This window comes from Typopeltis vanoorti, chromosome 20, assembly GCF_054136105.1.
Source record: "Typopeltis vanoorti isolate ZY-2024b chromosome 20, IOZ_Tvanoo_1.0, whole genome shotgun sequence".
Lineage (NCBI taxonomy): Eukaryota > Metazoa > Arthropoda > Arachnida > Uropygi > Thelyphonidae > Typopeltis > Typopeltis vanoorti.
In genome coordinates this window covers 62,360,671-62,385,977 of record NC_143568.1, presented here as the reverse complement: position 1 = coordinate 62,385,977, position 25,307 = coordinate 62,360,671, and the positions used below count along the sequence as shown (strand labels likewise).

Here is a 25,307-nt window from a genome sequence, read left to right as displayed (position 1 = left end):
TATATATAAGCATTTACAAAGCCTAGATACAACCCCACCTGGACTACTGTGCACAGATTTGGTCTTGAAAGAGATAACAAAGCTATTAACCATTCATTTGCAAACTTGCAGTGGGTGCAGTTTGGGTAGAAATAAAGATGGTTTGATGTTTTAAAGAAAGCAAGTCAGAAATAACACCTACTTCAGTTCCAGCTAAACTGTACGAGAAGCCTTCATAGTCAGTTGTCTGCAAGTAGGTGTCATAAACACCTGCTTCAGCAAAACCGTATGAGAGATGCTTATAGAGAGTTGTCTGCAAGTACATGTCAGAAATAACATTCACTTCAGAATCAGCAAAACTCTGTGAGTGATCTTATAAAGAGTCATCTGCTTTCGCATTCCTTCCACTCCAAACTTGAATACCAAAAGAGATTAACTATATCAAAACAAAATCTCTTTTCAGCATTCTTGGCCAAAATTATAAAAAGGTTGCAAAGAAGTGTTACAAGGATTATGAAATGTTGATTATGAGGACAGATGTAGAGTATATAGACTTCAGGCACTGGTAAACAGCACAAATAGACGTTAGTTCTATAAACTTTTGAAAGGGTATTTTAGGATATCGAACTAATGAATTTTTCATCATATGGAAAGTGGAGAGAGAGAGAGAGAGAACAAAGGGATATCCATGGAAGTTTGTGTGCAATTCAGAAAGGGGTTAGAGCTAGGTTTTTCTTTTGCAGAGCAGTAAATGAGTGAGTGAAACAGTTTGCTTGTTGAAGTAATTGAGTGCATCTAGTGTGAATGAGTTTAAGAGAAAGCATGGCTGCTGGTATATGTGATGTATAGCCTCCTTTAATGAGTCTTACTGTCTGGAAGTCTCATATTATAGTAGTGATAGTAATAATAACAGCTTGGAATACCCTTCATATCTACATCCAGTCATTTGCCATAAATGCCTTAGGTGTTTCTAAATTATGGTATTACTCAACTTTATGGATTCACAAGTTTTGGTTATCATTGCCACCAAAATCATTTTTGATTATTAGTATATTATTTTCATAGTAATTTCATTCCATAGAATCATTTTAGTTATTTTACTCTATTGACAGTATATGGTTTCCTTTGGATCACCTAAAATGTATACGAAGAGCTGAATAACGCTTCAAAGAAAAACCAAGAGAATATTTAAAGAAGTTAAGGCCTTGGTGAACATTCCTAAAGTCAAAATCATAACTCTATTCACTCTATTAGAATTTGGTCAACTCTTCTGTGTAATTAATGCTGTTAGCTTACATATCATTCTTATTCAGAAGATGTGGCTATTTGAAAAGTATCAAGTTTCTCTTTAAAACTTCTTTTAAATACTAAATCTTTTAAAGCAAAGCTCTAAAGTGATTTGTTTTTAATAATTATCATTAATTGTTTTGAATCATTTTGTCAGTTCTGTTCATTTATCTTACAGAAATATGAAGAAGTATTTCTCATGTTTGGGTATACACAATTTCGAAGGATACAGGCAGACACCTACTGTATGATAAGAGCCTGTTTATATCAAGTGTTGACTTATGGGCTTCCAGTTTTGGATCTCTATGGGGGTGCTTATATTCTTTACCAGGTAAGAAAAGTATATGAGTATCATTTTCAAGTATATTTTTAATACAGAGTTTTCTTTGAAACTAAACTGATCTGAGAATTCCCAACACTGTTAGGGATTCTCAGCTCATCAGGACCTCATACTACGTGACATTTAGAAGTCGCCTATACAAATATATGATTTATCAGACCTGATGTCAGTAACCATCTAAAAGCCTTGCACAATAGTGAATTGCTTATGCTTGATGTGTCAAATGATTTGTGTGGCTAACCTACATTAATAATAATATTATTAATGTAGGTTAGCCTACATTAATATATAATATACAGGGTGTTCGGGATAAATTTGACATATTTATAATTAATTATATTTTTCCGTAAGTTACATGTATTAACACACACTTCTCTTCATTTAAAAGTTTGGACCCTTCTTCATTCACATACAAGATGTCAGAAAGGATGGATAGCTGGAACCCACCTGAATCATGGAAGAGAATAACTTGTATCATGATGATTCGTGCCCGCCATCAAAATAAGGATATTACGACTGCTGCCCAATGCTCCCTGAATACAGTAAAAACAATCAGGCATGAACTAGAGACTTGCAATGGTGACTACGAGGATGTAGCAAGAAGAAAGATCCCTAGCAGACGATCTGATTGCGTTCGTACAGCAGAATTCCTCGCAAATCTGCAGGAACAGGTGTTGAAGAACCCTGGCATTGGAATTCGGGCTTTGTTCGTGGAGTTGCTAACTGTAGTCAAGCCCTGGATAACAAGGGTAGCCAATGGTAGGCCGTATGTATGGCAGCAGGATTCGGCCCCTTGCCACACCTCTGGGAAAAGTCAAAAATGGTTGTCTGAAAATTTCTACGACTTCACCAGTCCAAATGTTTGGCCTCCAAACTCCCCAGACCTTAACCCCATGGATTATTTTGTATGGGGCGCAGTTGAAAAAGACACCAATCGCACTTCCAGTAATACAAAAGCCCAGTTAATGGATAAAATTAAAACAGTTTTTGCGGCCCTTCCCAGGGAGACTGTAGCATCAGCTTGTTCGAGGTTCCGAAGCAGAATTGAAGCTGTGATCGATGCTAATGGTGGTTATTTTGAGTAAATCTTGTTGATAGTACTGTAATTAACTCTGCCTGTAATGTTTTTTTGTCAATTCATTAAATTTAATAGATACAAAGAAGATTTTCTTTTTCCTTACGAAACTGTCAAATTTATCCCGAACACCCTGTATGTTTCAAAAACAACTGCTGTTAAGTATGCTCAGATCTATTTTTGTATATTCTCTAGTATGTTCATTTTCCTGGCAAGGTTACCAGTCAGTAAGCAGTAAACAAATTTCTGCACTTTTCACTATTCATAACATTAAATCTACAAGCAATTCTTAAATGAGCTTCAATAAAATGGTGAAAGATATGGGGCTGTGTGTGATCACATACCACTTGGTTGAGAACCTGTTCAAATTCATTCATATATGTCCTCATATTTGTGTTAAGCGAATGCAAAATAATGTCAAAACAACTTTTATCTGGTAGTTTAATAAGTCTTGTGATAGGGAAGAATGCCAGTGATGGTGGAAACAGAGGACATAATGACACTACCCAAAAGTGGTGGTGCTAAGGCAGATGTTTCCTTTATAGACCAGCTGTATATCTGCATTTATCGTTAAGGTATTGGAAAGATTGGTTAATTACAGGATTTAGGTGATAGGTATACACATTACATTTTATGAAAATGTGACATGCTGGATAAGGATTATATATATATATATATAATGATGATTTTGAACTTTTTGTGCAGTCATTTGAAAAATTGCCTCATGTCACACTGGTACAAGCATGGGAAAATGGATAATAGATCAGTTCGAAGGGTAGAAGATTAGAAACTGATTCTTAGACCTCCTGCGCAAAAACCAAGCTTCTTACTGGCTGTTAGAGAGGGTGCACTTCCTGAGACTTCTTAAATTGTTTCCATTTCATTTTTTGTCAGCTGTATGCATGTTATCTCTTTTTTAATATTGCATCCCTGGTAGTATCTCTGTGACAGAAACAGAATTCTGAAGTTATTCAATCATCATCTAATTTATTTCTGTTTGACGTTTTTCTTTTCAGTGTGATACTCATTGTTCTGCTGAGAAATAAATGATGATCACTTCCTGTTTCAAAATTCCCTGTATACTCTTGAATCCCTATTTATCAACAATAACAACAACATAAGAACTTAATAGAAATGCTAAAGAAGTTGGATTACAAATTAATGTAGAGAAGACATATGTAATGTGGAAAGACAGTAAATAAAAATATTACAAGATATAATATAGGTGAATACAGTTTTGAAGTTGTAGATAGTTTTAAATATTTGGGTTCATTAATAACAACAAACAATAATATATCAGAAGAAAGTAATAGTATAATCATGGCTGGAAATAAGTGTTATTATATTTATAAAAAGTTAATGAGTAATACGATTCTTAATTGTAATTCTAAAAGGTCTTAAAATTGTTTTAAGACCTGTAACAACATATGGATGTGAAACATAGCCATCAACACTAAAAGATAGACTGGAAGGAAAATATTAAGGAAAATATATGGAACAATAAAAGAAAAACTGGAATATGAAGAATTAGAGCAAATAATGAACTTGAACAACTAATTAATGGTGAAGATATAGTAAGATATATAAAGACACAAAGAATAGCATGGTTGGGGCATATAGAAAGAATGGAAAAAGATAGTGGAATTAAAAAAATATATTTGAATGGAAACCATTAGGACAAGGGAAGAAAGGTAGACCAAGAAAAGATGGATTGATGATGTACAAAAAAGATCTTACAATTTTAAAAGTTAAGAATTGGAAGAATATTGCACAGAAAAGAAGAGAATGGCTAAAAATTGTTTTGCAAGCTAAAACTCATAAAAAGTTGTAAAGCTAGAAGAACAACAACATAGTCATCACTAATATGTTGGAACATGGTGTTAGTAATGACTACTTCATGTCCTGAATAGAAATCCAACATGTACTTACTATTTTTTTATTATTTTTGTTCTTGGGTGTTAGAGTTCTTAGGGCATTCCCATAGCAATGCTTACTATTAGGATTCTTACCTTAGAATACTGACACTTTGTGAGATGATGATGCTGCTAAGTTATAGATCGATGTCTTTTGATGCTATTATGAGTTTGTTAGAAAAATCTCATTGCAACTTCCAACCCATACTAGCATATAGTTTGGATCTGAAAAACACTTTCCTCTAAAAGGAAAACATGATTTCAATATATCTTTCACAGAAAAGAAAAGATGAGAATCTACTTATTGCATTATGCTGTGTGTATAGAGAAAAATTTGTGTGGAATATGTAAAAATGAATTAATAACAATGAATCCTGTTCAATATATATATATATATATATATATATATATATACATTGAACAGGATTTATCATTATTAATTATTATTAATCATTAATATTAATTCACTATTATTAATATATATATATATATATATATATATATATATTAAAAACAATAATAGTAAATTCAGAATTTTGAAAAAAATTGAATTTTTTTAAAATATAACTTTTGTCATCTTCCTCATCTGCCTAAGGTGGGTTGAGGTTAACATAAACAATAAGTTTCCAGTCCAATCTATTGGCAACCAAGTCATTTATATAATTATATAGTTATTAATTTAACTTTACTGTAATAAATTTGGTGATAGTTTACCATTAGCATTTTATTTGAAGTTGTAGTATTGTAGGGTAAATAAACAGCTTTGGGGAACACTTAAAAGATTAGTGCTAATTTTTCAGATGTAATTTAGTTCACACATTGCATTGTAACTGTAGCATCAGTAACTGCATGCACAGTGATATACAGTACCCAATTTTTGAAATTCCTGAAAATTTTCCCCAGCTGGGTTGTAATGCAACTGATGGGGTGAAGGAGGGGGGAGAGATACTTTTAACTTGCTTTTATCTGTTTTGCAACATTCTTATGGGTGAAATAGACGTCTTCTAATAGTCCTTTCATCATAACCATTTTTTTCTGGAATGTGAGAACAAGGAATCTGAGAATTCTTTGACTAATTCTTTTTCATTAACCACATTGACATCAATATGGATAAAGTACATCACTCCTCATACACTTTGTGCCCATCATATATTTTAATGTAATATCAATGGTATTACAATTTTAATATGTACTTTGTATCCATGGTAACTTAGCATATACATATCATGGCCAGTTAGGTGGTTAATTTATATAAATTCCTTGGTGTGTTATTTGAGAAAGATGTGGGAGCTCGCTAGTCTTTCATAAACTGCTGAAACTTTGCCTGTTTTTGTGTGAGGTCCAATTAGCCTTAGTGAGCAAATAATGGGAGCCGACACCATGAAATGCAATTAAGGATTAAATAAACCAAAACCATAGCTGTCTTAGGTGACTGAGTAGAGAACATATCTGGTTTTCAGCCAATAGAATGTAGATTCAAAGTCCACTGTAGCATAAAACTTTGAACTTTAGGCAGCAGATGATTTTCATCACTTTATGTGATATGGCCTATAAAGGTACCATGTTTGGGTTTTAGAACAGGATATCTGGATTCTAAATCTTAGCTCTACAGTATATTTAATACTACAAGTACACTCAATGGACAAAACATTAGAGATAGGGATGATGGGCAGTTGACACTGGCATCCTCCATGCAGAGTGAAACATACCCAAACTAAATGCAGATGGTAAAAGGCAAACATTGGGGCTTCCCAACAGTGTATTGCAATTGAAGAACATGGGTAAATGTGACAATTTTGGCAACTTTGATCATGAATGTATTATCATCACAAGAAAGATGGATTGTTCTATTTCCCAAGAACTCTGGGTTCTTGGGAAATAAGAACTCTGTGTTCTTGAGGGCAATTGTATCAAAGTCTACAGCAAGTACACCATCAATGGACTTCCAGCTCCCAGAAATCAAGTGGTCAGAGGTCCAAGCAGCCTCGGTGAGCAACTGGTACAATGTACCCTGCATATTGTGGGCTATGGGAGCCGACACCCTAATCATGTACCACTGTTGACAGCTTGTCATCAGGCATTGATTGTGCCTCGCCTGGTGTCAGGACCATCAAAATTGGACCTCTGCAGAGTGGACCAGAGTCGTGTGGTCTGATGAATCCTGTTATTTGTACTGAGCTGAAAGGAAGGTGCAGGTGTGGTGTCAACAGCATGAGGTCATGGCCCAGTTGTCCTAGGTCAGCTCTGTTCAAGGAGATGGTGGCTCTGTGATGGTTTGAGGTGTCTCATGTGACACGTTAGGTCCCTTAGTGTGTCTGGAGAGGTCCTTAAACGCTGTTGCATTGCAGCATTGTCCACAACTGTGCCTTAGATGTTAGTCCCAGATACATGGATCTGATGTCTTGGTCTTGGATGCCTTGTCTTGCTCTATGACATGTGAGTGAGCTACCAGAATGTGCTGGCTGATCACCTACATGCTTTCATGACCTTCAAACATCCTGTAGCCAATGGCCTATTTCAGCAGGACAATGCACCACTCCACTAGGCTACAGCCACCCAGGCATGGTTGGAGGAACACTCATCTGAGTTTGGGACCATCCAATGCCTTCCCCCCCCTGGGTCCCCAGATTTAAATCCAATTGAATCTCTCTGGGATGTCGTAGAGCAAGACATCAGATCCATGTATCCAGGACCAACATCTCTAAGGCACAGTTGTGGACAACGCTGCAACAGGCATGGCTGTAATTACCTCTAGCAACCCTCAGGCATTTCATCTATCAGAATTTTTAATCATGCATATATGTTTGATTGAGACTGAGAGGGCAGAGTTATAGTTGGACGTGTTACGAAGTGGCAGCAGAAAAAAAATGATAAGTTTTCATTATAATGTATTAGAGTTTTTGCTTTAAATTTATGAGGTTTAATCTAGATAGAATGTTTAGTTTGTAGATAGTGTTCTTTTTTTGAATTTGTATCTTAATGTATTATTTTAGTATAATTTGTTAGTGTTCTTGGTTCAGTGTTTGAATAATGATAGTAGCCATAGTTCAGTCTGCCACCACTTCAGAACTACATTGTATACAGCATACTGCAGGAGTTTGTGGTATGCTGTGCTTGCAACATGTTTGCATCCTGGCAGTTAGAAATGTGGCAAGACCGGGGAATGCAGGTCTGCTTAAAATATAGAAAATGGAAGAAGCTTGATGATATAGAAATTAGCATAACAGACTTCAGCAGCATTATGTCAGAAACAAGTGAATGCCAACTGAGAGAATGAATAGTGAGAGGAAGATGACAGCATGTGAATAAGAATATAAAATTAGGGAGTGTAGTAGGTTTGAAAGATGGTATTTGAAAGTTGATTGGGAGGGTGGATGTTGAGCAAGAGTGCATTACTTAGAGAGAGTGGGTGATAGATGTACCAAAGGAAATGTGATGTATGAGGAATGAGTCAACAAGCATGAAAATGAAAGAAGAGATTAGGAGAATGGAAAGAGTTATGGGAATGATAAAAGGGGAGAGAATAGAAGAACCAGGAGAAAGGAGGGAATGAGAGGAGAAAAAAAAAACATTGCAAGAGCCGGAATTTACGCAGGAAGGTAGGTAAGTGGAAGAGAGGAGAGAGAGAGAGATGAGCAAGGAAAGAAAACAGTGGTAAGAAATGTGATATGTGGAGATATTATTGTCCATGGAGTGCAAAATAGAATGCCAGAGAAGCGTTTACCTGGAGGAATAATAGACAGCATGACTTTGGCAATTGAGTAAGGTGAAAGTGAGGATGAGATGATTGTTAGGGTAGGTATGAATGATTTGAGAGGTAGTATGAATCAGGCAGAGTGCGATGTGAGGTTCATACTTAAGGTTGTATGATAATGAGAGAGAAAGGATAGCAAGCGTGTTACCCTGATATGATAATATACAGCTGAGAAGAAGAGTGTCAAAAAATATATGGATACCGAGTGCATTTGAGGACAGAAAAAACTATGCAAGAAATGGCTTGGAGGAGGAGAGACATGGGCATCTGAAGAGAATGTCGTTCTCTAAAAAAATAGAAGTGTTGGAAAATGGAATTATCAGAGTGGATGGCAGCAGGGAGGCTTTATGTAGAAATAGTCACTTGTTGGCAGAAGGAGAAATGCAGAATCCAGTGGAGCTGGAGGGAATAATGATATGTATAGAAACACTGACAATGCTTCGGATGTTTCTTTATACTAATGCCAGGAGTATCGAAATACAGAAGATGAATTGGTAGTGCTGATGGCCTGAACTTGTCCAAAGGTTATTTGAATCAGTAAGCTTGGCAAGTGCAAAAAGAATTATTGTTAAGGGAGGTTTTAACTACAGCACTATAAACTGGGATGAGGAAACTTCATATAGTAGTAAGTGAATAGAATTTCTGAATTCTTGAGGGACAAATGTCTTAGACAACATGTAGTAGAATGAACACAAGATTCAAGAGTTTTGGATTTGGTCATAGCATCAAAGAATTTCATTGTAACTGAGATGGCATCTCTGCCCCTGGTTGGAGAAAATGACCATGTAGTTTTGACTTGGAGGATGAATAGACATGCAAGAGTATAAAAGAGAAGAGAAAGGAATTTATGTGAAATTATAAGATAGGTGGTTATAAGAATCTTAGAATCAGTTTGGAGTAGTACCATGAATGGAGGAATTGGAAAGCAAGATATGATCAGTGCATGGGAACTGATGAAAAATATTTATTAGCAGCAATGGCAAGTTATATACCTCGGGTGAAAATGTGGTTTATGAAAGAGGTATTAAGAAGAGAGGTGGAGAACAGTTGCATGAAGAATATAAGACTCAAGCCAGGAGAGTGACTAGTATCATAAGGAAGGCAAAACATGAATATGAGAAGAGATTTGCCTTGAGAAGAGGCAAATCCAAGGAATGTCCTAAGGAATTCTTCTATTATATGATCAGTAGGAGAAGGAATGATTGTGGTAGAATGATATTGTTAGACAAAGATGGAAGTAGAATGACTGATGCAGAGGATATAGTGGAGTTGAATAATGAATAACAACTCCACTGTATCCTCTGCATCAGTAGAGATGCAGATATAGTGGAGTTTTTTAATGAACAATAAAACAATGGTGCTGGATAGGATTTTACAATGGATTTTGAGGGAATGTACTAAAGAACTGACAGCTCCCGTGACTTGGCTTTTCAATGAGTCTGGCTATGGGAAAGGAGTGGAAGTAGAGTAAGAAGTGGCATTGCATGAGGGTGGTAACAGAATGAAAGTGTCAAACTGTAGACCAGTTTGTATTTCATCAGTACTTATTATGATTTTGGAGAAAGTAGTGAGAGATCGCATGACACATTGGGCAGTTGAGGGTAACGTTATCTGTGAATGTCAGCATGGATTTGTTATGAGGTATTCTGTTAGTAAAGTAACAAGAGTGGTTGATAAGGGAAAGGCATATGCTTCCCTTTTTGATTTTACAAAGGCATTTGACAGAGTCCACATGATAAGCTGATGTTTAAGTTACAACACATGGATTAAGATATCAAGTTAGTGAACTGGATTGGGGATTGGCTGTCTGATAGATATCAGAAAGTTGGGGGTACTGGGACTAGTATTTTTAACCTTTATATTAAAGTATGCCTCCCATTGAAGTTTGTGATACATCAATGGGAGGCATACTTTGTAGGAATTGTACTGGAGGAAGTCAGAAAGGCAAGGGATCTTGGGAGTGATGATTGATAGAAACTTGAAGTTCAGGAGACATATTGCAAAAGTGGTGAAGGTAGCCCAGAGAATTACTGCAATACTGAGAAGGACGCTGACCATCAAAGGTACAAGAATTGTCATTTCATTGTTGTATAAAGCCATGATCAGACCACACCTGCACTATTGTTCTCAGATTTGGTCTCCAGGATTTGAAGGAGATAAATAAACCTTGGAAGGAGTACAGAGGGGGAAGATAACAAAAATGATATTAAGACTGTACAATGTTAATTATGTCTATGAGGATAGACTTAGGAAATGTGGACTGCAAAGTTTGGCTGATAGGAGGAGAGGTAATATAATTAAGACATTTAAACTGTTAAGAAATAGTTACAGGATTGACACTGGGAGATTCTTTTGTATGGTAGAACAAGGAGTCAGGATAAGAGGCCATCTCTGGAAGTTTCAAAAGTAAGTTGTGAGCAAGAGGGTGAGGAGTGAATTCTTTGCATGAAGGGTGATTGAAACCATGGAATGCATTGCCTGATAGGTGGTGAGGGCATGAATGAGTTCAAGGAGTAGTATGGTAGACATTGTGTTGTCTAGGCTGGACCTCCCATAATGAGACCTGTGACTCCATGGAGGTGCCAAATAATGATGATAATAATAATAATATAAAATGTGCAATGTTTTGTTATCCCTAAAGAAAATAGAGAAAAGTAAGGTTATTGTATTTTGAATTTTTCCCATGTTAATTTTTAAATGAATTGGTTACCATTCTTTAAATATATTTCCAGAATATTAAAAGCTTTCAAAAATATATATATCAAAGAGCTGCCTTTATGGCAAGCTCTTCAAATGATAGTATCTTATGCTATACAGAATTTTTAAATTTATTTTGCAGTTTAAGAACTTGTGTTTATATAGATGTAGTTGTTGATTCTTCCCTCTCTGTTGATTCTTTAGAGGTTTAAAATGTGGATGAATGGACCATATCCTTGGTTAAATGAATGGAAATTTGGTTATCGTTTAAATCTCGGTGTCAGCTGTCTTGATACTATGCATCAGTGTTTTGAAACATTAGAAATTTTGGTTAGTATTTGCTTCAGTTTTTTTTTATTTTTATGTAATTAAATTTTGTTTTTGTAATGCACTTAATGTAGTTATTAAAAAAAAAGGTTAAAGATAAAATTGTTATTAAGATAATATTATTATTGATGTGTTACTAACTGAATCCAGAAAACATTTTTGAATCAAATAGTATGTTTAGTGCAACTCCTTACAAATTTAAAATTGAGCTCATCCCACTCTCTCAATGCTTTCTTTACCAAACATTTAAACAGGGCCTAATAACTGCGGAAGCCTGCAATAAACTATCTTATCCAGACCACCAAACATTTGATTTAAAAAAAAAAAAAAAAAAAAAAAAACATTGGAGACATCTTACTACCTGGTTCTGTGAATAGAGTTCCTTTCTTATGCTAGGTTCGTGATTATTATTATTATAATTTTCAAGATAATGTCTTTTAATTGACCGTTTGTCTTATATAAGCAATTTCAATTATTTAAATCTTTTATTTGTTGACTAACATACCAAATATCATTAGCAGAAACTGAATTAACTTCTATGCATAATTAATTCAGAGGAATAACTGGTAAAAAGTGCCTCCATAGCACAATTGGAAGAACGACGGTACATTGCACCCTTTGATTAGAATAGGCCTGAGTTCGATTCTCGTCGCGACAGGAGGAATTTTTATTTGGATGATTTTCAATCGAAGGTGAGTTAGCCGATCTCATACGGAGGTAGCAGGGTTTTTTTCTCCCGGAAACTCAGGTTTTTCATCCCGCATACAGACAAATTAACCCTTCAGAACACATGCAATTTACAGACATAGAACACCAGTTGTGGTGGAGGTGGGCGGTAGATGGCATTGATGGAGATGATTCATAGTAGAGGTTCGGTGTAGTGGTTGAGACAGTTGTAGGTGTTCCTCCCGCGATGAGTCTTCGGACTCCTTGGAGGTGTCAGGAATAATAATGATAATAATTAAATGAATGGCTAGCAGGTTGACTGAGTCAATAGCTTCTCTGCTTTCCATTCAACAGGTCACTATAGGCATAGATGCTTATGAATGTATTTAGAGGATGAGTCTGAGTTGATTGGAGTATGGTGGCTGCTCTTCTAGGCATGACACTCAGATCAGTACCTAGGTCATCTGCAGACTATTTAGTGCCCATAATAAATTTAGTTTAATCCTTTATCCAAGTGTGAGCAAACAAAGTTTGCACCTGAAAATATCTTCAGGACTGGGGTAAGGTAGTACAACACTGGGCAACTCGTAGAAAAGGTGGACCAAGCTAACATCACTCCTATCTCAGTATCTCCCATAATGCAAAACACATCTCCTTGCAGATATGTATAATGTTATGCATTAAGGGAAGGGCAACTACCCAGACTAGTTTCAACCTTTATTAAGGGAGCCAGGCACAGAAGTGGAGATACCAGGCAGAAGCAATAGTGAGGTCATCTTTACCTATAGGAGTTGCCAAAAGGTGTGCCACCTTTTTTTAGTGCCCACATGTCACCTGAATGATGCAGCAGCCACATAGTCTCAATGACTGCCTTGATGCTTCTGTTCTAGTGGCCTCATTGCCAGAGTGATTGCACCATACAGTACAAAAGCAACTCTGGCTAGTTCTGCCTTTTGACATGCGAGGCATGAACAGTATTGTTACAGTGGCTAGACAGGATTCTGGCTTAGAGACGTTCAGTCATCTTACATCAAGAACCTAAAGATGTTCAGTTCTCGGTGTTTAGTGGTACATGAACCTATAATCATTCAGTTCATGCATTTATCACAGTATGACCATTAGCCATATATTCATAATGAGACAGACCAAGATTATTGCCAGATTGTTTGCAAACTTGTTAATGCTAAGTCAGAGCCAGCCACAGATTAGACCAGTTGAACTATGCACCTTTTTCTAGTGGATTTGATCAGTTCCATAGTTCCTTTTAAATTTAGCTTACATACTAACTTATGTCTATATTAAACTAACTTACTACTAAAACTATGACCCACGCTAGTCCAATAGCTTGTTCACAACATATTACTGACTAAATCTATGGTCAGTCATCCCTTCAAGACCACCAACTCAATCTAATAAGTTCACCATTGCTAGAGAGTCAGAAAGAAAATCTCTACGATTACATGCATAAAGGCATGGTGAGAGCCTTTATGGGCACTCCCACCTTTTCCCAACACATCAAAATGGGTCTTAATTTCCCATGATAGGTGCATGGATGTGGGCAGCCAATTCCACATTTCATAACTCAGCATTCTCTCTATGAAACTCTCAATGAGGCATTCTGGACTTGGTCTTCAATTAGAATTTCCAAACACAGGCTTAAGTGAACCAGCCAAACCAGAGCTCTATCCAGTGTCAATAGTTGCCTATAGTGAGAGTCATAGTTACTCCTGTCATTTACTTGCATTTGATTGAATTTCTTCACTTTGACAATCATTGAATTGTAAAATCAGCAAATTTCAAACCACAATACAGTGAACTTGTCTAACCATAATGAGACTTTTACCTGCTTGTTTTGGGGCTTGAAGCAGATTGAAAAAAGTTCCATGTTTGAATTCTAGAACAGGGTTTTTGTATTGTTGACTGTGCATTTATTATTCACCTTCCACTGATGGGATCACATAAAAAATAATGAAATAAAATAAATGAATAAATACACACACACTATTTTTCCTTTTCATAATTTCCATTTAAGTGTTCATACAGAATTCAAATCAATTCATTGATTTTAAAAGTTCAAAACTGTTGTTAAATTGGTGTTAGGAATTAAAAGGGGCATTAAGAAATTCTTCATATATATTTGAAGCACATTATATTCCTGCCGTAAGCACGCAATTAAACTTTTTATTCTTTTAGAATACAAGAATCCTTTTATGGATTACCAGTACTGTTGGGTCCTTGTCCTTCTTGGTCTATCAGATGTTAGGAATCTCTGGTGATCTAAATATAGATGCTGTAATTGACTCAGCTGATTATCAGAGAAATGTGCCATACTTTTTTTTTTTTTAACTGTACACTGTGGTTGCATTAATACTAATAAGTTAATGCAAAAATCTATTATAAAACTATGAATAAGGATAATTACTTAGTAGCAAAAAAGCAGTTTTATATTCTCAAATTCTTTTATTCCCATTCTTTCGATATGAATTTTATTGCCAACCAATTTCTGAGCAGGTATTATATGCAAATTATCATTCTCAATAAAACTGAGAGTTAAACCATGTTTTACAATATCACTATTAATAATTAACACACAAGGAACTGATCATAACCAGTCATAAAAAAAAGTTATTAGATAATAGTATTCAGTATGTGAACAGAAATGATCAACTGCTATTTTTGACATTGTGTACAGTAGACATAAATTTTGTTGCACCTAATTTTGCCACAAAAATTCTAGTCAAAACTAAAATTGAAATGACAAATTTTAATAGAGATCCTAAATATTTTTAAATCCAGTCAGAGAGAATTATTTTGAATCATTTTTTTACCATTGAAAACAGTTTTGTGTTATAGCAGAGAAGTAAAGACTGAAAATTTTATACCAACAATATCGTAAGTTTTTTTTTAATGAACTAAATGTTCAGTTGTATGATGTGGAATGCATTACACAATTGCTTGTGAATGCTTGGAATGTGAAGGAGTTTAATAGAATATAATAGATGGGTTGCTGGTGAATAAGACCTCCTGTGATGAGTGTATACTCCTCATATTTGTTAATAATATACATCCCATTAGTAGTCTCTTATTATGGTTTACATGTGATATGTTTTAAAATTATTCAAGCATTGGATTTTTGATGTGAGTATTCTTTATTTTTTTTAGCATAATTTTGCTACTATACATGGTCCAGTGAAATAACTGAACACATTTTAACAGAGATCTAAATAATAAATTTAGTTTAATCCTTTATCCAAGTGTGAGCAAACAAAGTTTGCACCTGAAAATATTTTCAGGACTGGAGTAAGGTAGTACAACGCCGGGCACACCTTTTGGCAACTCCTATAGGTAAAGATGACCTCGCCATTGCTTCTGCCTGGTATCTCCACCTCTGGGCCTGGCTCCCACTGAAGAGACCTCAATAAAGGTCGTAACTAGTCTGGATAGTGGCCATTCCCTTAATGCATAACATTATACATGTCTGCAGGGAGATGTTTTGCATTATGGGATATACTGAGATAGGAGTGATGTTAACTTGGTCCACCTTTGCTACGAGTTTCCTGGTGTTGTACTACCTTATCCCAGTCCTGAAAATATTTTCAGGTGCAAACTTTGTTTGCTCACGCTTGAATAAAGGATTAAACTAAATTTATTATAAACTAACCAAGTGAAAAATAAACTTTCAGAGATCTAAATACCAAATTTTATTAAATTCCATCAAGATAGTGCTAGTTCCTATATATAATTTCAAAATGATTTACCACTTTTTTTCCCTTGCCAAAAATGTGTGGATTTTAGTTGAATTAAAGTGACAGAAATTAAACTGTTGAATTAAACATTTAATTGGATTAAACTGATACCCTCCCCCCCATTCATTTGCTCATCTGTTCAGCTTATTCATATTCTCCTGAAGGACTGCCAAACCTGCACTATTACTAATAATCCTTCCTAACTTTGCATCACATGCAAACAACTGTATATCCCCTTGCAATCCATTGACAGTGCCATTGATATAAAGGTTAAACAACATGTGTGTCTCAGTACTGAGCCCTTTAGAACCTGCTTTCACACTGATCCCTCATACACAACTCATACACCAATGGAGTCTGGAGGTAATAATGATAGTTATAGAAACACTGACAATGCATTGATGTTTCTTTATACTGCTGCCAGGAGTATTCAGAATAATGGAGATGATTTGGTGGTGCTGATAGCCTCAGCCTATCCAAAGATTATTGGGATCACTAAAACATGATTGAGAGAAGTTGATATACTACCAGGAATAGAAGTCACAGGGTATAGCATTTTTCAGCAGGTGGTGAAGTATTACTTATTATACGTGATAAGTTGTGTCCTCTCAGAGTGGAGGATTTGAAGGACAATGGTACTGATGGTTTTGAGAGCATATAGTGTGCGGTGGAAAGAATAGGATATTTAGTGGGTGTTGCTATAAGCCAAGGAGCATAGAGGGTGAAGAGCAGGAGATGTTTAGGCAGATCAGCTTGGTGAGTACAAAAATAATGATCTTTATGGTATGGGAGATTTTAATTATAGCACTATAAAATGGGAAGAAGCAACTGCATGTAGTAGTAAGTAAATGGAATTTCTGGAATTCTTGGGGGAGAAATGTCTTATGCAACATGTAGTAGAAGGAACACGAGGTTCGAGAGTTTTGAATTTGGTCATAGTATCAAAGGCCCCGATTGTAACTGAGATGGCATCCCTGACTCCAGTTGTAGAGAGTGACCGTGAGGTTTTGACTTGGAGGATTAATATGCAGGAATATCAAAGAGAAAGGAAGTTATGTAGAATTATAAGGCAGGCGATTATAATAATCTTAGAAATCAGCTTGGGTAGTTCTGCAAATGGAGTAATTGGAAGGATGAGTAAGATCAGTGCATTAGTAAAATCCTAAAGAATTCTTTCAGATGAGAGCAGAGTGAATGATGCAAAGGAGTTGTTAATGATCATTTATTGGAGTATTTCATCCTACAGAAGTAGGCTTTAATACTATAGAGATGGTGAGGATTCAAGGTTTAGAAATGCAAGTGGAACCTGCATTTCTAAACCTTGATAGAGGGGTGAAGAGCAGTTCTTTAGAACTGCTCTTCACCCTTCTATCATCTTACTACCAGACTACAATCAATTGTGAAAAGGACTAGTGAGTAGGAAGGTGAGAAGTGGCTTTTTTTTAAAGGTCATTGGACCATTGATTCACTGTTTGATAGGGTAGTAAATGTACAGATAATGAATGGATTTAAGAAATGGTATGATACAATGGATGTCCTGTGAAGAGTCATATGACTCTTTACAGGTCCAGAATAATAATAATTAATTTGCACCTATTTAACATAGATTTTTGTTATTGAAGCAACTGTAGGATTCCTTTGCTGTTATTTAACTTAACTGATTATTTGTTTAGGCATTGATCTACTTATTTCAATGGTAACACATTCATCCCTTACTATAGCAAACTCATAGTGACCATTGGAATAGTTTGATTTAGTGACTATCTTTTAGCTTAGCATTGTACTTGTGAGCTTTGATCAGGACTTAAGCAGAGGTTTGTTACAGTAAGCAAGTTTGCTTTGATTAGTCAACTATATAATATATTTTATCTGCATTTCAGTTTTATTTACACTTATTAATATTTTAATTTTTTTACAAGTTATTAATGCAATAAATAGTTTTAATGGGACATATGCACTAGATATGTTTAAATAACTTTCACAGCATACACATGTAACAAAAATTATATGGAATTTTATGAAACTGCAATATATTTCATTCAATGTTACGTGCATATCATCAGAGAGAGAGAAAGACAGACCATTAGCTACATTCAACACATGAATTATGTGGACATGAATTATGAGTCATAAATCCTGCATATATTAGCATGTGTCTTGGTCACAGCTCAAGTATATGATAAACTATTAGAGTTCAAAGGAACAATTGTGAAAACTTGCATCAATAAAAAGTAATTATTAATTAAAAAAAAACTCGCGAACAATTAATAGTGATTACTCTCCAAAACTTGGAAATTGATATGCAGTCTGATCGGTTGCAGTTTGGACAATTCTGTAGCATTTCGCATATTTCAAGGAAAAGATGATCAAATCTGAACTTGTAAGAATGAAGAAATTGTGTCTGGTTCCAAAGAACTCTGTGTCTGTTCTCATGCTATTGGCATAGCATGAGAAGCAAGGGCAGACTTGCTGGATTCCAAAAATGTCTTGAGGTTCTCCAATTCTAATCAAGGCAGAACAGTCGGTCTGTCCAAAGTAGCAACGGTATACATGAGCAGGGTACATATAGACACCTGATAAGGAAAGAGGTGGTAATGTATCCTTTGTAGATGGTAGGATGGAAGATAGTTTTCTAGCTGGTTTAAAGGAAGTGCATATCCTTGCTATTTGTTCTGAGGTTCCTTTAAGGTAAGGTATTGAAGTTTTTTCACATCGGATTGTAGTCTGATAGAGGGATGGTAATTAAGGAAATTTTTGAATAGTAGTTTTATTGTATCCATTACATATCGAATTGCTTTTATCCAGTTCATCTAACAAAAGAGAATCAGAAGAGCAGATCATAAGAGCTTTATGTACAAGACTCTTGATAATACCCATCTTTTGTGATGAATGATGGTGGGAGGACAAGTGAAGATTGGCTTCCAATAAACTGAAAATTCAACATGGCCTGTGGGATTACAAATCATTAATGTATCCAAAAAGGAAAGTTAGTTATTGAATTCGTGTTCAGTAGTGAATTTAAGTAATTCTGACTCAGAGTGGTGCAAGACTGCAAATATATCAACAAAACATAACCACATGTGAGGCTGAGGAAATATTGTATCAAAGAGTTCTTTTTTGAGATTCTCCATAAAATAATGAGCTAAGGCTGGTGAGATAGGACAGCCTTAGCTGATTATTTTATAGCACATCTAGAAAAATAACTCTTTGACACCATATTTCCTCAGCCCCTATATGGTTAAGTTTTGTTGATGATGTATTTGCAGTCTGGTTCTACTCTATAATAGTGTAATGATATACTTCAGCTGCAACTGAGACACAAGCTAATTTATGCATAATTTATGATTCATGTTTTGAATGTAGCTAATGGTCTGTCTCCCTGACGATGTCCATGTAAGTGTTTGAATAAAATTCTTGTTACATGTGTAAGCCATGAAAGTTATTTAAATATGTTATTAATGCAGGAATCCATATAGTACCTGCTGTTCTCAGTACAACAGCCAAATGACTGTAGTATTTTCAAATACTTACTGTTGGCCATAATGACTTGTTAAAATTATGGCTCTTTGTTAATTTTTAATTATATTTATTAAGAAACATAATTAAGACAGTTATATTCTTTTTAAGTGTTGTCAGTTCTTAAAACGTTTTATAATTATGCTTGATCATCACTCAACTATATCCATACAAAGCATGCCTTAAAGAAAGTGTTGAAGTGAGAGCAATATGATATGAACTAGAAGTATAAGAAACAAGGCAGATGAAATGGTTGCATTAATTGCGTCTGTTCACCCAAAGATTGTCGGAATAAGTGAGACATGATTAGAAAAGTACGACATCCTGACAGGAATAGAGATGGAAGGGTATGATGGGCAGAGGGCACATGAGGATTGAGGGACTTGGATTTGGTCATCTCATCAGAGGATGTAATTATAAATGAGGTGTCGAATCATCCACCAATTGATAAGAGTGACCATGAGGTGAATACCTGGGTGGTTGCCAGCAGTGTGAGGACCTCTGTGAGAAAAGGGTATATGTGGAACTACGGGGGATGGAGGAAAAAAACTATCATCTAAAGAGTCCATTAGTTCATTGGTGTTTTGTCCAATTTTTATGGATACAATCCCACTGAAAACATGCTCTGCGATGAGCTGTGGATAAAGGGACACAGACTGCAGGCTTTCAGGCATATAGGCCTACTTGTTGCAGATGTCCTGCCACAGTTTGTCAAGATATCAGCATTCCTGTGTTTGAATGGAACAGACTTGCAAGGTGACCTGCCATGGTGCATTAATTATGTTTTGCTGTTATAACCAAAAATCTGTTTTCATGGTACATGGTACATTAAGGGCAACCACTTAGCAAACATCTGAAACATTGGTTTAAAATGATGTCCAGAGTCTGGATACAATGCTTTGTGAGATTCCAAACTTTTTGGCAATATCAGTAATTCTGGAGCCTTCTTTGAGCTTTCCAATAATTTTTCCCCTGCGTGAAATCATCTAGTGATGTCTTTGAGATATTACAAGACATCTAAGTTTGCAAGTTTATTTCTTCATGAAATGAGCTTTCTTCAAATACAGTTTGCTTAGTGTAGCATTTTGCCTTTTATCCTGTTAAGAGCTACCACATGACCTCTTCACATACAATTTGAAAATTTGAATGTGTATCTGCTTTCTACTTGAAATTATCAATTATACATAATTATATAATAACACGTATGCCACAGTAAATAACCTATTTTTTATTTATTTGCTGTGCATGGGATTGGTTGGCTTGTGGTTTATCGGTGCAAGAAATTTGGAAATAGTGTTTGTTCTAAGGTTTTGGACACCAGTGTACAAATGCCAGGCATAAAAAATGAATCGATGGCACTGGTAACCTCAGCCTGTCCAAAGATTACTGAAAACAGTGGAACACAGCTGACAGAAAATGTCCTAATAGAAATTAGAAAGGTATAGAATATTTTGCTGGAATAGGAAGAGCAAACAGGGTGGTGGAGTGCTGTTTATGATGAGCGAATCCTCTCAGAATTGAAATGAAAGCAATCATTCTGAAAGCGTATGATGAAGTGGAGAGGACAAAATATTTAATAAGATGTTGCTATAGTCCAGGGAACATAAAAGGTGATTTACAGAAAGTTTTTAGTCAAATAAGTTTGGCAAGTGCAAAGCAAGTGATCATTATGGGAGATTTTAACTACAACAGTATAAGTTGTATAGAGGAAACAAAATGGAGTATAAGGGAATGAAATTTCTGGAATTCTCGCAGGCAATGTCTCAGGAAACATGTAGTGTAGGGAAAACAAGGATCCAGAGTTTGGATTTAGCATTAGCATCATAGGATCTGAATGTAACTGAGATGTCATCCTTACCCCCATGGTGAGAATGACCACGTAATATTGAGTTGGAGGATGAACAGATATGCAGAAGTATATCAAGGAGAAAGGAATTTATGTGAAATTGTAAGGAAGATGACAATAATAATCTTAGAAATCAGCCAGGGATAGTTAGTTTCATAGGCAGAAAGTTTGGAAGGGAGAGATATCAGCAGTGTATAGGATTGGTTGGTTTGTGGTTTATTGGTACAAGGACAGCAAAGTTTACAGCAAAACAAAGATAAAAAAAATAAATAAGCAAATTACTGTATAACATGAAATTTTTATATAATACTAAATAATTACAGAAGTCACTTTGGTAAAATTGTTTATTTGTAGAATTTTCAGCTATGTTTCATAGCCATTTTCAATATAGGAAGACAGCTACAGAAAGCGAGAACAATTAAATTGAAAGTATGTGATATTATATGCACTATTGACTGCAGGAGAATAATTCATCTGCATTAATAGGTGTTAAGAAATAAATTAAAAATAAAATAAATTATTTTAAATTTAAATAACTAATTACAATTTATGAAACAAATGAATGGTGAGTATTAGTGATGATAACTTCTCAAAATTGAGAAAGTTTAAGGCAATCATTTTTGTTAAGGTTTATTGCATATGTCTAATTTGCAATAAGAAACATAATTAAGACAGTTATATTCTTTTTAAGTGTTGTCAGTTCTTAAAACGTTTTATAATTATGCTTGATCATCACTCAACTATATCCATACAAAGCATGCCTTAAAGAAAGTGTTGAAGTGAGAGCAATATGATATGAGCTAGAAGTATAAGAAACAAGGCAGATGAAATGGTTGCATTAATTGCGTCTGTTCACCCAAAGATTGTCGGAATAAGTGAGACATGATTGGAAAAGTACGACATCCTGACAGGAATAGAGATGGAAGGGTATGATGGGCAGAGGGCACGTGAGGATTGAGGGACTTGGATTTGGTCATCTCATCAGAGGATGTAATTATAAATGAGGTGTCGAATCATCCACCAATTGATAAGAGTGACCATGAGGTGAATACCTGGGTGGTTGCCAGCAGTGTGAGGACCTCTGTGAGAAAAGGGTATATGTGGAACTACGGGGGATGGAGGAAAAAAACTATCATCTAAAGAGTCCATTAGTTCATTGGTGTTTTGTCCAATTTTTATGGATACAATCCCACTGAAAACATGCTCTGCGATGAGCTGTGGATAAAGGGACACAGACTGCAGGCTTTCAGGCATATAGGCCTACTTGTTGCAGATGTCTTGCCACAGTTTGTCAAGATATCAGCATTCCTGTGCTTGAATGGAACAGACTTGCAAGGTGACCTGCCATGGTGCATTAATTATGTTTTGCTGTTATAACCAAAAATCTGTTTTCATGGTACATGGTACATTAAGGGCAACCACTTAGCAAACATCTGAAACATTGGTTTAAAATGATGTCCAGAGTCTGGATACAATGCTTTGTGAATTCCAAACTTTTTTGCAATATCAGTAATTCTGGAGCCTTCTTTGAGCTTTCCAATAATTTTTCCCCTGCGTGAAATCATCTAGTGATGCCTTTGAGATATTACAAGACATCCAAGTTTGCAAGTTTATTTCTTCATGAAATGAGCTTTCTTCAAATACAGTTTGCTTAGTGTAGCATTTTGCCTTTTATCCTGTTAAGAGCTACCACATGACCTCTTCACATACAATTTGAAAATTTGAATGTGTATCTGCTTTCTACTTGAAATTATCAATTATACATAATTATATAATAACACGTATGCCACAGTAAATAACCTATTTTTTATTTATTTGCTGTGCATGGGATTGGTTGGCTTGTGGTTTATCGGTGCAAGAAATTTGGAAATAGTGTTTGTTCTAAGGTTTTGGACACCAGTGTACAAATGCCAGGCATAAAAAATGAATCGATGGCACTGGTAACCTCAGCCTGTCCAAAGATTACTGAAAACAGTGGAACACAGCTGACAGAAAATGTCCTAATAGAAATTAGAAAGGTATAGAATATTTTGCTGGAATAGGAAGAGCAAACAGGGTGGTGGAGTGCTGTTTATGATGAGCGAATCCTCTCAGAATTGAAATGAAAGCAATCATTCTGAAAGCGTATGATGAAGTGGAGAGGACAAAATATTTAATAAGATGTTGCTATAGTCCAGGGAACATAAAAGGTGATTTACAGAAAGTTTTTAGTCAAATAAGTTTGGCAAGTGCAAAGCAAGTGATCATTATGGGAGATTTTAACTACAACAGTATAAGTTGTATAGAGGAAACAAAATGGAGTATAAGGGAATGAAATTTCTGGAATTCTCGCAGGCAATGTCTCAGGAAACATGTAGTGTAGGGAAAACAAGGATCCAGAGTTTGGATTTAGCATTAGCATCATAGGATCTGAATGTAACTGAGATGTCATCCTTACCCCCATGGTGAGAATGACCACGTAATATTGAGTTGGAGGATGAACAGATATGCAGAAGTATATCAAGGAGAAAGGAATTTATGTGAAATTGTAAGGAAGATGACAATAATAATCTTAGAAATCAGCCAGGGATAGTTAGTTTCATAGGCAGAAAGTTTGGAAGGGAGAGATATCAGCAGTGTATAGGATTGGTTGGTTTGTGGTTTATTGGTACAAGGACAGCAAAGTTTACAGCAAAACAAAGATAAAAAAAATAAATAAGCAAATTACTGTATAACATGAAATTTTTATATAATACTAAATAATTACAGAAGTCACTTTGGTAAAATTGTTTATTTGTAGAATTTTCAGCTATGTTTCATAGCCATTTTCAATATAGGAAGACAGCTACAGAAAGCGAGAACAATTAAATTGAAAGTATGTGATATTATATGCACTATTGACTGCAGGAGAATAATTCATCTGCATTAATAGGTATTAAGAAATAAATTAAAAATAAAATAAATTATTTTAAATTTAAATAACTAATTACAATTTATGAAACAAATGAATGGTGAGTATTAGTGATGATAACTTCTCAAAATTGAGAAAGTTTAAGGCAATCATTTTTGTTAAGGTTTATTGCAAATGTCTAATTCACAGATTTCTTTATACAATCTCAGTATTGTAGGCGTAGGTGTTTCTGTGGTTTAGCAGTTCATAAGAAAGATTCTGGTAATTGGACCACATGTTATTAAGATAAATAACAATAAAAAACAAACTCAAGTTTTGTAAGTCATTTGACTTACATCTTCAGGGGTCAAAGGTAACTAAAAGTTTAAAAACAAGAAATGAGAAACATTAAATTAAATATCCGAATGCAAATTCAGTGCAGTGCTAAGTTTGAACAATGCTGGATTCTGTCATGTTCTGTTGTTCACGTTCAAATTGTCCGAGGTCTGACTTGGATATATTTTTTTATCAATGCTGACCAAACTTGGTGTAGAATTAGGCCTTGGTTTTTGTTGCATCGCATTGGAATTCTAAGCATGTTTGTAGCTTCTTTAAATTTCCTTATGTAATAATTTTTTTTTTCAATCTAAGACATGTTTGTTTTTACCAGAGTACATTATGCCTGGTGGAAGTTGTATGGTATGCTAGGCCTGATTTGTGTTCTCTTCTTTTTTGCATGTCTTTTTGGTGTTTATTCATACGAATTTCCCCTAATCTTCCCATCTGGCCTACGTAGCAGATGCAATAGGAACAATGAATTTTATAAACACCTGGTATTTTTAAGGGATGATGTGGAGGTTTTGGGGGATGTAGAAATCTTTAAATTTTTTCCAGCAATAGAAAAGCAACTTTGATGTCATGTTTGTTTAGTAATTGGGCCATTTTGTCTGTATGGGGGGGGGGGGGGTGGGGGGGGGGGGGGGTGGGGGGGGGGGGGGGTGGGGGGGGGGGGGGGTGGGGGGGGGGGGGGGTGGGGGGGGGGGGGGGTGGGGGGGGGGGGGGGTGGGGGGGGGGGGGGGTGGGGGGGGGGGGGGGTGGGGGGGGGGGGGGGTGGGGGGGGGGGGGGGTGGGGGGGGGGGGGGGTGGGGGGGGGGGGGGGTGGGGGGGGGGGGGGGTGGGGGGGGGGGGGGGTGGGGGGGGGGGGGGGTGGGGGGGGGGGGGGGTGGGGGGGGGGGGGGGTGGGGGGGGGGGGGGGTGGGGGGGGGGGGGGGTGGGGGGGGGGGGGGGTGGGG

The 25,307-nt window shown here is 36.0% G+C and overlaps 2 protein-coding genes across 2 annotated transcripts in view; both read left to right on the top strand.

Moving 5' to 3' along the window:
• Positions 1-3,727, top strand: part of LOC150095490 (uncharacterized) — a 157,246-nt gene extending 153,519 nt beyond the window's left edge. The window contains exons 4-5 of the mRNA XM_090410692.1: positions 1,445-1,597; positions 3,698-3,727. Coding sequence (XP_090266818.1) covers positions 1,445-1,597; positions 3,698-3,727 — 183 coding nt within the window. The remainder of the gene's footprint in view (positions 1-1,444; positions 1,598-3,697) is intronic.
• Positions 3,728-11,253: 7,526 nt separating this feature from the next.
• LOC150095489 (inactive ubiquitin thioesterase OTULINL-like) overlaps positions 11,254-25,307 on the top strand; it is a 40,736-nt gene continuing 26,682 nt past the window's right edge. Inside the window, exon 1 of the mRNA XM_090410765.1 lies at positions 11,254-11,375. Within this exon, the coding sequence (XP_090266891.1) occupies positions 11,259-11,375 (117 nt within the window). The 5' untranslated portion in view covers positions 11,254-11,258. The remainder of the gene's footprint in view (positions 11,376-25,307) is intronic.